Consider the following 14,654-nt stretch of genomic DNA (forward strand, 5'->3'; position numbering starts at 1 on the left):
AATGTCATCACACGCAATCTGTTGTGTCCATTACGCAAACGAGACCTTCTCCAATGCAACTGAGTCACAAAATAATTTATTATAAGATTTTTGTGGGCACTTTCAGGAATATAATGATATAAATTAGAATTTTTATTAATTTACAAGCCGTGGGCAGTCGTTCTGCGTGATTTTGGAATTACGTAATTATCACATTTGCATATTTTGGGAATGTAACTGATCTTAATACTGAAACTTAATCATTTCTTCTTTAGCATAGGTATTATAAGACATGAAAGCGTGGCATCACCACAAACATGATTGTAATTTTTCAAGAGAGTCTGACTTTCGGCGTACACTAACACTGATGACTATAGCAATTAAAAAAATCACCCAATATTGCCAAGCACTTTACATAAATTTGGGGTCGCAAGCTAATATTTATGAATTTTTTATTTTTGAGTAACATTTGTGAAACAGTTGTCGGTATACAACGACATAAGATCTTGAAAATGAATTAGAAATGCGGAAATAATTTCAGCTATTTCCTTTAATAAACAATTAAAACCACACTTCTAAATTTTATTTCATTATTTTAACAACATTCCGAATATTCGAATGCAGCTTGTCTAAAAACGTAATTGACATTGAAAGCGGGTTTCTCTCGTTTTATTTTAAGCAACTGAAAACATTATACACATTTTAAATCCAAATAAAAGCGCAGTTTCTTATATTAGGGCGTGTATGGACTAACTTGATGAAATTTTGTCAGCTGTGGAAGAGTTGCTCGTCTTCTCTTTTATCCAGTCCACGTAATAAGAAACTTCTGTGAAAACTCCTGGTGATCCTCTAGAAGCGCAAGGTTTCCTGGACCATGAGACTATTCCGATTTGATAGCCATTTGCTATCAGAGGGCTCCCAGAATCTCCCTGCAAAAGACATTACAATAATCAAGAAGTTGCATGAACAGCAGTAATGTAATGCGATTAAAGGAGCAAGACTGCGATTCAGAAATTGTGTGAATACTGCAAGAAGGTCGAGGAGAATGGGTTTCAATTTTAATTACATTGTAGTGTATTGAAAAAGTACAGTCATCAGCGGTACCATTATAGAAGGGACGCAGGGTTAGTTCTAGAGGAATGACGGATAAGTACGAACAATGCTTCTTTTGGAGAAAGTCTATCAATTTATTGAGAACACAAAGAATTAGAGAGAAATCGACCCGTACTTATATCCCATTCTTCTTGAACTTAAGCTAATGAGCCTAAACATTATGACAATGTGCTTAATAGGGTGTCATTCGTCCTTTGGAATACAGCTGTGATTCTGCGTGAGAAGAATTCTATGAGTTCCTGCTAAGATTCCGGAGGTATGCGGGACCAGATGTCTCGGCACAGGTCAGGCAATTCCCATTAATAACGGGGCAAGCTCTTGCCGGCATCACACAGCAATGCCTGAGGCAAGATTCGAACCTGCGACCGTAGCGGTTGTGCGGTTCCAGACTGAAGCACCTAGAACCGCTCGACCACAACGGCCGCTGGCCGGGGTGGCCGAGCGGTTCTAGGTGCTACAGTCTGGAACCGCGCGACCGCTACGGTCACAGGTTCGAATTCAGCCTCGGGCATGGATGTGTGTGATGTCCTTAGGTTAGTTAGGTTTAAGTAGTTCTAAGTTCTAGGGGACTGATGACATCAGAAGTTAAGTCCCATAGTGCTCAGAGCCATTTGAACCATTTGAACCACAACGGCCGGCTTTACGTAGTCCTGAACTGCCATGATGCCATAGATTGGTACCGTAGGTCACACAGAAACAGACGAATGTCCCCAATAGCACAATACTGCCTCTGCCTCCCTACGTCCGTGGTGCTGTGCACGTTCGGGCGGACATTCGCCTGGATTACGGAGTATACGGACACGCTTGGCTTTACAGGCAACGTCATCGGACAGTGTTCTAGCAGTAGTGAACACTAAAAGATCCTGAGGAAGATCCCTGCAGAGGGGTCGAAACGTCGAACATTTCAGAAGAAACAGGACGCGTCCTAATAACCCAGAAGATTTTAACTTGAGTTACATCGTTAATTTCTGCTTCATTAGCATACTTAACTTTATCATATTTCACTGCCAAAATCTTCTTTGATAAGTAATTTTCAGAAGTTTTATGGATGTTGAATACACTATGTGATCAAAGGTATCCGGACACCTGGCTGAAAATGACTTACAAGTTCGTGACGCCTCACCGGTATCGCTGGGATTCAATATGGTTTTGGTCTACTCTTACCCTTGATGACAGCTTCCACTTTCGCAAGCAAAAGTTCAATGAGGTGCTGAAACGTTTCTTGGGGAATTGCAGCTCATTCTTCACGGTGTGCAGCACTGAGGAGAGGTATCGAAGTCAGTCGGTGAGGCCTGGCACGAAGTCGGCGTTCCACAACATCTCAAAGGTATCTAAAAGGTGTTCTATATGATTCAGGTCAGGACTCTGTGCAGGCCAGTCCATTACAGGTATGTTATTGTCATGTAACAACTCCACCACAGGCTGTGCCTTATGAGCAGGTGCTTGATCATGTTGAAAGATGCAATCGACATCCCCGATTTACTGTTCAACAGCGGGAAGCAATTAGGTGCTGAAAATATCAATGTAGGCCTGTGCTGTGATAGTGCCACCCCAAAACAACAATGGCTACAAGCCCTCTCCATGAAAAACACCACCATACGATAACAGCATCGCCTCCGAATTTTACTGATGGCACTACACACTCTGGCAGATGACGTTCACCGGGCATTCGCCATACCCACAGTCTACTATCGGATTGCTATTTTGTGTACCGTGGCTCGTCACTCCACTTATCGTTTTTCCAGTGTTGAATCGTTCAATGTTTACGCTCCTTACCCCAAGCGAGGCATCATTTGGCATTTATCGGCGTGATGTGTGGCTTATGAACAGTCGCTCGACCATGAAATACAAGTTTCCACACCTCTCGCCTAACTGTCATACTACTTGCAATGGATCCTGATGCAGTTTGGAATTCCTGAGCGATGGTCTGGATAGATGTCTTTTTATTACACATTACGACCCTCTTCAACTGTCGGCGGTCTCTGTGAGTCAACAGACGAGGTCGGCCTGTACGCTTTTGTGCTATACGTGTCCCTCCCCGTTTTTTTGGGAGTGTGGAAACCTCGTGTACAGACGTATGACGCCAGTGACACCCAGTCACCTGACCACGTCCGTGATTTCCGGGAGCGCCCCATTCTGCTCTATCACGATGTCCAATGACTAATGAGGTCGCTGATATGGAGTACCTCGCATTAGGTGGCAGCAGAATGCAACTAATATGAAAAACGTATGTTTTTGGTAGTGTACGGATACTTTTGATCACATAGTGTGTGACTGGGTTGTCACAGCAGTTGCCCACACAGAATAACTTGCAAATAGTAACCACAGAAGCTGTAGTCCGCTTTATTGTTGTTATCGGTTACTTTCTGAGAACCTAGTCAGATGGTCTGGGATCAACATACAAAACAAGAATTACACAGCTGTGATGGAATGGAATTGTGGTGTGGCTGGGAGATTTCCTCTGCTGATGTTCGACCGATTGATGAAAATATTTCTGTTTGATATCATTTTAGCGACATGCACGTCGGTGAAGATGAGATAAAATCATCGGGAGAACACAGACATCCAGTCCGCGACTAAGAAAATCTCCTACCTGGGACCCAGCGATCTAGAAGCAATAGACCACGAGCTGCGAGGACTGTTATGATGACACAAAACAAACTCTCTTTAAACTTAGGTAGAACTATTAATTTGTTTCAGGAGCTGCTTTGTATTTCAAGTCACTTATTATACGTGTTTTTCTCCATGTTATATTGACTCTCAATCTGCTGAATCACGTTGGGTATGCCACATCTTATATCAGAAATTTATCGATTACGTACGGATTGTACTGCCATAAAAAGTAGACAGTCACTGGAATCGTCCTTGCTTGTTTATTTAACATAATTTTTCTTTTTCTAGATATGTTCCAACACACTTCGTTTTGAAGTGTTGGCTACATGTGAACATGTCAGCGTAAAGTCTGACGGTAGTGTGAGCACTGGAGTAACTCATGTTTTATATGTTGGGCAGCAGGTTACCCGATCTTATAAGAAGGGCAATGGGGCACTCTAATATACAAGGTCAGAGAGTAAGTTTATTCTTTCGATATCTTGAGCCATTCTCAAAATATTTGTGGTGACAAGCTCGCATTGTATTGATATGTTTCCAAGAAAAACTGTAAGATTTATTAGCTACAGTAGTAGACCACCGTGATGTAACACGCTCCAGTAAGTCTGGGAGACATCAGACCCGTCTAGAGCTAGTTAATTCCATGATCCATAGACCGTATTCACGATAAACGTCATGAAGTGGAACGTGTCAACAGAAAAAGAATTGCAGGGAAAACGAAAAAAAAAAAAAAAAATAATTTTAAGCCTGAATGACGACCGTTTAAAGTTTATAATTGATTATTTATTTCTGTTCAAGAATTCCTCTATGGCATTGAATGGTTCTCAAGACCAAATTATTTTAATAAGCAGCAATCACAACACCGTTGCTGTATAGTCATCGCTTAACTCTCCACAAACGGTCCTGATGACTGAGGAATACTACACACCGACTGTCTATTTCGTTGAAAATCCAACCAAAAGTTTGTTTGTAGCAGTGTAGGGAAATAGTAGCAACCAAGAAGTCACCGGAATGTGTGGAATGTTTCTCCATTTCCCAAATGATTTGGTAAACTCTGAAAATACTAAGCGAGTCGCTGTTTAATGCCAGGCGTGCCGCATAACGTTGTAGGAGAAGTCGGTGGAAGGAGAGGTAGACGACTCACGTTACACTGGCCTCTGCCGCCCTCTGGCAGCGCGGCGCAGATGTTGGACGGCAGCGGATGGTAGTCGTAGCCCGAGTACGCCTGCTGGCAGTCCTCGTCTGACCACACCACGATGTCAGCTTTCTGCAGGGCGTTTGTGGGAGGGTACGCCTGCAACAGGTAATGACTTACTTACCTCTCAACTCCCACCTACACAGAGATTTACGTGAGCTACATTTTATCTAAAACTTCCTGGCAGATTAAAACTTTATGCCGGACCGAGACTCGAACTCGAGACCTTTGCCATTCGCGGGCAAGTGCTCTACCAACTGAGCTACCCAAGAACGACTCACGCCCCATCCTCACAGCTTTACTTCTGCCAGTACCTCGTGTCATATTTTCCAAACTTTACAGAAGCTCTCCTGCGAACCTTGCAGAGTCGTGACTGGGTAGCTCAGTTGGTAGAGAACTTGCCTGCGAAAGGCAAAGGTCCCGAGTTCGAGTCTCGGTCCGGCACACAGTTTTAACCTGCCAGGAAGTTTCATATCAGCGCACACTCCGCTGCAGAGTGAAAATATCATTCTGCATTTTATCTGTTTTTCAACTGTGCTCTCTTTTCCTTTCCCTCACGTACCCACCCACCCACCCACACACACACACACACACACACACACACACACACACACACACACACACACACATTTGTATTCTGGTATACACAGGTACTATACAAATGTCACGCTTTCTCGGAATAGACAAGCAAACGCCTTGCTGCTTATTCTATGAGCTTTCGGGACTGCAACCGGATCGTGCTTACTTATTGCCACAATATTTCGGCTGGGATCCGTTCAGCCATTTTCACCATCTTCAGGCGAGTGTCCGCCACTGGAGACTGCTTCCTTTTTTTTTCTCTTTTCTTTGTTTTGCTGGTTGCGGTACAGCGTCACCGGTGTAGATCTGTCTTAATATCTTGGTGGCCTAGTAATGTTTTTCTGTCTTACAATAACATCATTATACTGCACGTAGAAAGTGTGGCGGTAGGACTTGAAGTCCAAGATCACACTCCGACACCGTAAGTTCAAGGTTGCTGATAAGATGTGATACAACTGCAAAGGTAATTAGAGTCGTGGTCGCATCAAGGAGTGCACAGAATGAGTGGCCGCATTAAAACAAAAGTTACTAGTGGCCATACCTTGGCTTTCGTTAGCTATGGTCCAAATCCGAGTCCTCGAGGATGGTAAGAGGACCGCGGCAGTGCCGTCTCGAGAAGTCGTGGTGCCAATATGTTGCAACCCACTGGCCGTGTTGTACAGGGGGTCGACTTAGAGGCGCCTTGCCTTCTCTCGAATGGACGCCTTTAGAGGGACAATGTTGGTCTCCTCATGCAGAGTAACAGTCCTCGTGAGTGGAGGAGCATGCACTCTACGTAAGCACCTTATTCTACAGGCACTGTAGAGTACGCATATGGGAGGCACTAAACATGGCCCACGCAGAGGGGCCAAAGGTGAGGGAAGGGTGAACAACCGTGTGTTAAAGTCGGAGCTTCGTGTCCTAGGTCAGTTTCCTGCTGTTGAAGAGCGGGCACAAGGCTTTTATTGGCTTCTGTCCCTTATAAATGACGTATTTCGTATGTCGATGGAGGAGAACTTTTTTATTCATCTGGACACCTAGGTTATTGGTATCTGCGGACTACGGTACAAGAATGGCCACAGTCGTGATGTTGTTGCGGAGGATAGGGTTCCGTTTGGTGAAGTAGACCGTCGTAGTTTTGGCGGCATGGAAGGCAATCTTGTTTGAACGATATGAGGTGACTGTTGCGCCCGCCCGTCTCTGGAGACCAGGAATAAGCTAGTCAGTGCTGCAGCCAATCGTATAGAGCCCAGTATCGCCGTCGTATTGCACCAACTGGCAGTGAGGGATGACAGGCATGTCATTAACGCAAATGTTAAAGAGGATGGGAGACAACACAGTGCCTTGAGGGCTACATGTGATCTATGCTCGAACGTTTTCCTTGCTGAGTAACCAAGAAGGTTCCGTCACTGAGGAAATTATCTACGACCTTGATACAGGTGTATCGGATAGTCGTCTGTGTCAGCATTTTGTACATGAGGTAGTCCTGCCAAATCCTCTCATAAGTATTTTACAGGTCCAAGAAAACCACTGGCGTCTACATAGTGGAGTTAAAGTCCTAGCTGATGTGTTCTGTGATCCTAAGAACGTGTAGTTCGGCCATCAGGTGGGAAGTGAAACTGAACTGTTCCGGTTGGATCGTCCCAGACGTCAGAGGCTGGGAAATTCTGTGCAGGATTAAAGTTTCTTGGGCCTTCGCCAGACATTCAGAAGGCTAACGGGCCTGTTGTAGGTAGGGATCGTAGGATCCTTTGAGGGCTTGGGGGTGGCAGTCAGTTCTGCCTGCTTACACTGTGAGGGGTAAAAGCCAGTTGTGAGACACCTCGAGAATGTCGGTGAACAGTGGCTTGCGCGGGAGCTGACGGAGGTATTCATTTAAGATGCTGTCTGAACTGGGAGCCGGCTGCCCACGCTTCCACCGGAGGATCCTACGGACATCTGCGTGAGATGTAATGTGAGAGGTTGTAAGAGATGATCAGTGTCTGAGAGCAGCAACAGCCGCCAGAATATCGTTCCATCCTAAAGTTCATCAGGCGTAAGGTCATGGACGAGCAGTTCTTTCTGAGCCTCACATGCATCGGCCGGGGTTTCCACCATGCTGTGGGTATCGTAAATTCAGCCATCCACCATGTGGATGGGATGGTTGGTCGTCACTGCGGAGTGCCTCGGAGCTCAGATAGCAGCCCATCTTGACTTATGTTGCAGAAGGCGGAGATCTCGTCCTCCCTTGGATCCGTTTTCCAACCAGCGAGGCGGTGGCAGAATTCACGTTGGAGACACCTCATGCGATGCTTATCCGAAGGTTTATGGAACTTTTTCCACCACCTGTGGTAGGGTTCTTCTGAGTTTTCAGTTCAAGCAATGATGGAGGAAAGTCATCCAATGACGTTAAAGCCATAGGTACAATGGAAGTAGAGCACTTAATTACTTTCTGCATTTTCGGGATTAGTTAAATCAACACCGTTAACAGGACTGGCAGCATTTGTCACATCGAGATTTTGCTGGGTGTTGTTGTTAAGGACCCTGGCAGATTTGTTCCGGAGACTGCTAGTGTCTCACTATCGATATCAGTAATCCAAAACAAAGCCATCTACAAGGAATATCGTAACTGACATATTTAGGTAAGACAATGAAATCCAAAAACGGGGTGTAGTCAAACAAACTTTCCCTGTCAGGTTTGATGTCGACCGACTTCTTTGAGTATTCGCTGACTCATATCTTTGGACGTTGTATTTTGATTGTTTCTCCTGTCAGTCGGCAGTTGATAATTGGAGTGCTGACAACACAGTTAGAGGTACTTCTGGTATTCATTTAATGATTTTTATTTGAGTTGTACCCACTGGTATACATTGTTTTTTTGTCGTTCTGTAGACAGTCTGCGTAAACCAGTTATTTTGGCCACTGATTAAACACATATATGGATCGTGATAACCTCTTCAGCATCAACTAAGGACAGTACCTCAGCGTTATAGGTCTTTTCGTGCGCATTTGGCTTGTGAGTGTGGAGAGCTTTTCGGTATTGACATTTGCTTTCTCGATAAAGCGTCGTGATTGTTCGAGTCTCTGCTTGTTCTCATATTAACTGCACAGCATTTTTAATTGTGGGTTGTTGGGTGTTTATTACAATATGTCTTGTGCCTGTGCGGTTACTATAACTATTTCTCTTCTCCCTTCTTCATCCCTCCTTCCAGCCAATACCTATTAAAATTCACTTTTCCGTCCTTTCTTGACGGTCTTAGCATTGCCTGTTACCCACTCACATTGGTAGTTTGTTGTTTCAAGATAAATTGTTACTGGATTCAGTTTGGGTTATCTGCTCACGCTTGAATTCGTACGTGATAAGTATTTTGTAGCGAACTTTAGAGGGTTTTTCGGGTAATAGCATACGCTGATGTGTATGTGCTGCCATTGGTCGCCGGCCGGGGAGGCCGAGCGGTTCTAGGCGTTTCAGTCTGGAACCGCGCGACCGCTACGGTCGCAGATTCGAATCCTTCATCAGGCATGGATGTGTGTGATGTCCCTAGGTTAGTTAGATTTGAATAGTTCTTAGTTCTAGGGGACTGATGACCTCAGAAATTAAGTCCTATAGTGCTCAGAGCCATTTGAACCATTTTTTGCCATGGGTCTCCAGTTAGATGCTTGGTGATAGAACTGTGTGTGTTAGCCCTAGAATTATAGCTATATATCTTTAAACGTAGCCTTCTCTTTAACATACAGTTATCGTAGTCGTATGTGACGTATTTAGTGGTTATGCACTCTTTTTCAAGTTTACATGGGTTTGCATTTACCCTCATTCACGTTCCACTGGAGAGAACTTTGGCATTGCCAGTGTTTTGTAGTAATAGTGCATGTATTGTCAACTCGTAGATTGATGTTATATGTTCATAGTCTTACATCAAAGACAAGTATTGGCCTTAATTTGGATTTAATTATTGGCATGTTGTGTTGCCTCATCATTGATCAATTAATAATGTGGTTTGTCTATTAGACGATATATATGGCTAGTATGGTTCTTTTGGAACGTGATTGCATGGATGTAATGGTTTTGATGCGATTGAAAGACTAAGGTGAGTACTATTTACAGTTCATTTTCTCATAAGTATATGCAGTTTAAATTTCATTGTATTTATTGTGTGTTCACTTGTGTCTAATACATATGAGTTGTTTACTGGTCAGGAATCTAGCTGACGTGAACGCTGCTGTCTTTGACCTCTAATTAGGTGTTTGGTGGTAGAACTGTGTAAGTTGGCCCTAGAATTATAACTAGATATGTTTGAATGTCTCCTTCTCTTTAACTTGTAATTAGTATAGTCATATGTGACGCATCAGTGGGTATGTACCTGTCTTCAGTTTTACATGGATTTTCACCACCCTCACTTAAGTTCCGCTAGATACGACTTGTGGCATTGCCAGTGTTTTTGTTGTAATAGTGTATGTATTGCCAACTTATAGATTGCTGTCACGCATTTATAGTCATATAGACATCTTAGATTTACTTATGATTTAATTACTGGCACGTTATGTGGCCTCCTTACTGGTCAGTTAATAATGTGGTTTGTCTTTTAAACGACATGTATGGCCGGTCTATTCCTTTGAAATTTTAATTGCATGGATATAATGACTTTTGGTTTTAATGTGATGGAAAGATCAAGGTGTGTACTGGTTCAGTACATTTATTCGTAAGTACATGTTATTTTAGATGTCATTTTATTTCTTTGTGTTTAGTACATAAGAGTACTTTTTGAGTGGTTTACTAGTGAGAAAGCTTTTGTAATATTTCATGTATATATATTGTTGAGTCATTATTTATGGTGCACAGCATCCTCCAAGGCTACTGAGTGTACCTGTGTGTGATTGATTCATGGGAGTACGTAACATTCGCACGTGAATGTTGTTTCGTGTGGAGATTTCTCATATGTTCTACATACGTTGTGGTCTGAGGTGGGTGCTGTATGTTGTACTTTGACATGTCTTGGAGACACGCGGAGTGTCCGCGCGGTTAGAGGCGCCATGTCACGAATTGCGCGGCCCCTCCCGCCGGAGGTTCGAGTCTTCCCTCGGGCATGGGTGTGTGTGTTGTTCTTCGCGTAAGTTAGTTTAAGTAGTGTGTAAGTCTAGGGACCGATGATCTCAGCAGTTTGGTCCCTTAGGAATTCACACACATTTGAACATTTTTGAACACGTCTTGGACATTCATTTTATGCAATGACATAGGTATCCCCCTCAGCTGATTACAACTCAACATTTTATACTTTGACACGACACGTAGATCATGATTTTTCGCTTTACGTATTTCTGAGGTTGTTGTCTCCGCCAAACCTTTATCATTTTATACAGTTGTTTTGTCTTTCAGTAGGTTATGTCAGGGTAGTGCGGATAATGTATGTCCGACTGGCTAATGATAATCATAGAATGTTTGTTTAATGAAGTTATTAATAAATAACATACTTGTACAATGTATTGAGTGAAAATTCGTTATGGTATACCTTAGGTATGTGCGAATGGATGTATCTTTGTTCTATCAAATGATTAATGTAAATTCGCTTGATTCTCCTTCTGTTTTTAATCTGTCTTTGTGTTTCACGGTTGATAAGTTGATAGCGCTGTCATCACTGCGTATGCATGCAGGCGTGAAGATGGCGCACTGGAGTGCCGAAACTGGTAGCTACACAATAAATAAGATCATAAGGGCGGCTGTAGGCGTTTCATTTTCTTACCATAGTGAACGGCCGTGGTCCTCAAGAACTCCAGTGAAAAGGACGGACATACAAAAATTTGTACATTGCGTTTGGTACTACTACCTTACTGTATATGTAAAGTTATTCGAAAGGTTATGTTCCGTCTGCTGTTACTCAGGGGTTCTTAACCAGCTGAAAACTACAGCTTGTGGTTTAGTGCTCTGCTCCACATGGCGGTTACTTTTTTTTACCCCTCGTCAAAATGGTGCTAGTTTTGTACAATTTCTGGTTGGCAGTCGAACTACTTCTCGGTAACTATATTTACATTTTGGTTATCTTACAAATGTAATTACAATTAAATTAATATAATGGAATGAATACCCTTAGCTGCATTCAGACGTTGATATACGTCAACGGGGACAGTTGAAAATGTGTGCTCCGACCGGGATTCGAACCCGGGATCTCCGGCATACATGGCAGACGATGTATCCATCTGAGCCGCCGAGGACACAGAGGATAGTGCGACAGCCCCTGCCCATTACACACATTACTCGCGGCTTTACCGATTCCCGTAAGAGTTCGGGCACTGTTCGTGCATCCGCACAGAAGATGGTCAAATGGCCAGCGAGCCTTACCTATATATATGAAGATGTTATCTGCTTTTTCGGACATCTCCGAAAGAACAGATATCATCTTCATATATACCTAACAAATTTCATTGATCTGATTCCATTAACTCAGTGAAGAATTGTTTACTTGTTTTCCTTGTTGCTTTAATTTTGACTATCGTGCGGCGACGTAGTGGTGGCCTGGCACAATTCCTGTACTAAATTCTGTATTTCTCAGTTAATTAGGCTAACAATTGTGTTTATTTTTGTAGAACTCGGATGAAATCTGACTGGGTTGATAGAGCAGCCGCGGTGTCCGAACTGAGCGAAGCTCGTGACCGACGAACGGCCAGCCGGGTGCAGTCGTCCCCGCACCACTTAATCTTTCTGAGCGGACTACGCCTTGCCAAGACGGGGCTGTATAGCATGTCGATGTACTGATTTGTGCCTTAATCATTGCGCGCCTGCTACCGGTCTCCTTTTAAATTTTTTTTTCTAGCTCATCTAAATTGTTGAGTTGTTAACCGTCAAATTTACTAATTGAGTAATTACTATACTTATTTACTTAGATGTGTTTTTGGAAGGGTGACTCGGCCAGCTGAATGGTTATTAATCTTACTCCTTGAATACCCTACTGGTATTTGGACTGGCCATACACTAGCAGATTAAGACCTGTTAATTTCACGCAGGTTCTCACTGACTATTCGTGTCATGCAAGACCCAATACGTAACTCCAATTCTGTCTGGTTATTTTCTTTGTGTGCTTTCCGCCCCTCTGGTATCCGGCGATACAATGATTTTTTTTATATCGTGCTTTATTGCAGGGAATACTTTTATTTTGGATTGTAAATTTTACAGTTTTTTCGAGAAAGAATTTTTACCTGTTTTATTGTACTGCAAAATTTTTTATTATACTATTTAATCTGTTTGCTATTAATCAATTTTGTACAAATTAATGATTGTAAATTATTCTGTTTCTTAGTAGTCAGCGGAACTGGAGGTGTTTTTCCAGTAGGCATTTAATAAATCTAACTTACTGATTTGTCTTAAAATAAAGAGAAAGTTCACAACACGCATGATGTTCATTCTCCCTTCTGTTCTGTCCTTCCTACAACAGACAGCCTGACGCTGATATTGCGCACTATTCTGGCAGGAAGCGCACTTTTTTGTTTTGTTTTTTTGAGTGAAGTACTGAAATCTACTGGGCTTCATTCGTGTTACTACGTTTAGATACAGTTTAATACTATACTTTTGTATCTTTTCTGTTTAGACACAATTGCTGTTGTTTTGTAATTTGGGCCACAGGTGCGTTCCATTCCAAATGGAGTCTAGAGTCGTGGTCGGAGCGGGCTGTTTGAGGAAGGAAGAGGATAAGTATGAGTGTTGCACCCGTGGATTGACAGAAGATGAAGCTGTTCCCAAACTACGGGCACGACCTCGTACGGTTGTGGGGGCGCCAGTCCAGGTGAGGACGGAGCAGATAGGACAGGGGGCGGTGCCCTTGAATTTTGTGCCGCTTGGTTTTCTGAGCTTCAACAAACCACTCAGTTCGTAAAAAGCAGTATTCCGTCTCGTGGCCAAGCGTATCGAATGCAGGCGCAAACTGTGCATTGTTTATGACGGGCTGAAGATTTAGCAACGGGGGTTACTGATCTTCAGATCAAACCTGACATTGACCGGCTTTATAACAGGGCCGGTCAATTTAGAGATTGCTTTGAGCACCTTTACAGGGAAGTCAAAGTTACCAGATGTCAAGAACTCTCCCCATCAACTAATGTATAGAGATACTTCCCGTCGGATTACCCAATCTATTACTGAGTGTGCTGCATGCGTAGAACGCCTCACTGTTGACACACAGCAGTGGTTTCTTAGTTTTTTGTGGTTTTCCGTTAAACTAAAGGAATAAGCCAAAGTTTTTCAAGATGCCGTGGAAACAGTTTTCCAGCTGATCTATGCTTTGTGCCAGGGGTCCCTGGCCGAAATGGTTGGGTCGCATTCAGATAAAATGGGGTCCTTAAAAGAACTGCTTGGTGCAGGTTCTGAGGGAGAGTTTGTCCATTAAGATAAAGAGCGACCTAGTCAATTATTATTTCTTTCAGGATCAGAAGGGACATGAGGGTCTAGTTCACAATATTTGTGAAGTACGTACGGCAGCCGTAGCTCTTGACCTACAGCTGTCTGATATGTGGTTGTTGACACTATCTTGCAAGCTTTTAAGGCGGAGATTCGTTCAAGGGTTCCGTTTAGTGAGAGACCCGTGACCTATCATGACTTGGATGGTCTGGTTACTCTTGTGAGGGGGCTAAGAAAGCCAACCAAAGAAGAGTTTGCGAGAGGTCTTCATCGGAAGCTTTTGCCAACTCTACTTCAGGAGTGGGTTCCGCTAATAAGGTGTCGGCTGTTAAAGATCGTTGATATCGTTGTGGTCGGCAGGGACATTTTCCCCTCGAATGAAAAGCCCGGCGGCAAGGAACTTCCTTACAGGCCACGCTACAGGACGGCCCGGCGTGGTATGGGTTCAGTGTTGCGACGACAGTGTAATCAACATTAAGTGATAACCAACAATTCTCTTTCTTTCCTTTGCTCTTACGTTAATCGTGAGCCCTTGCATGCTTTGATGGTCCGGCTGTAGAGTTGGTATTCCAGATACCGGCACATTTGTGAGCTCGCCAATTTAAAACTCGTCGGCACACATTGCAGGACCGTTAATGCTGAAGCTCTTCCCTCCATTGGCCACATACGCATTTCTTGTCCATTGGAGAGTTTTCTTGGCCTACGGCGGGTCTCAGCACCTATCTTTTACAGAAATGTAATATTGTTAAATTACACATGCAACTGATTTTACTTTGGATTTCTCTCAGAAATGAAGTTCCGTTTGTACCACCATTCTAAGGGTATGAGCCCATGTAATAA

The 14,654-nt window shown here is 43.3% G+C and overlaps 1 protein-coding gene across 2 annotated transcripts in view; it reads right to left on the reverse strand.

The window, feature by feature from the left end:
* Positions 1-620: 620 nt before the first annotated feature.
* LOC126267841 (trypsin-1-like) overlaps positions 621-14,654 on the reverse strand; it is a 45,494-nt gene continuing 31,460 nt past the window's right edge. For both annotated transcript variants that reach the window (XM_049973146.1, XM_049973147.1), the window contains 2 exons: positions 4,847-4,996; positions 621-908 (listed from right to left, as the gene is read on the reverse strand). In XM_049973146.1, coding sequence (XP_049829103.1) covers positions 729-908; positions 4,847-4,996 — 330 coding nt within the window. In that variant the 3' untranslated portion in view covers positions 621-728. The remainder of the gene's footprint in view (positions 909-4,846; positions 4,997-14,654) is intronic.

The sequence above is a fragment of the Schistocerca gregaria genome, chromosome 4 (genome assembly GCF_023897955.1).
Source record: "Schistocerca gregaria isolate iqSchGreg1 chromosome 4, iqSchGreg1.2, whole genome shotgun sequence".
NCBI lineage: Eukaryota > Metazoa > Arthropoda > Insecta > Orthoptera > Acrididae > Schistocerca > Schistocerca gregaria.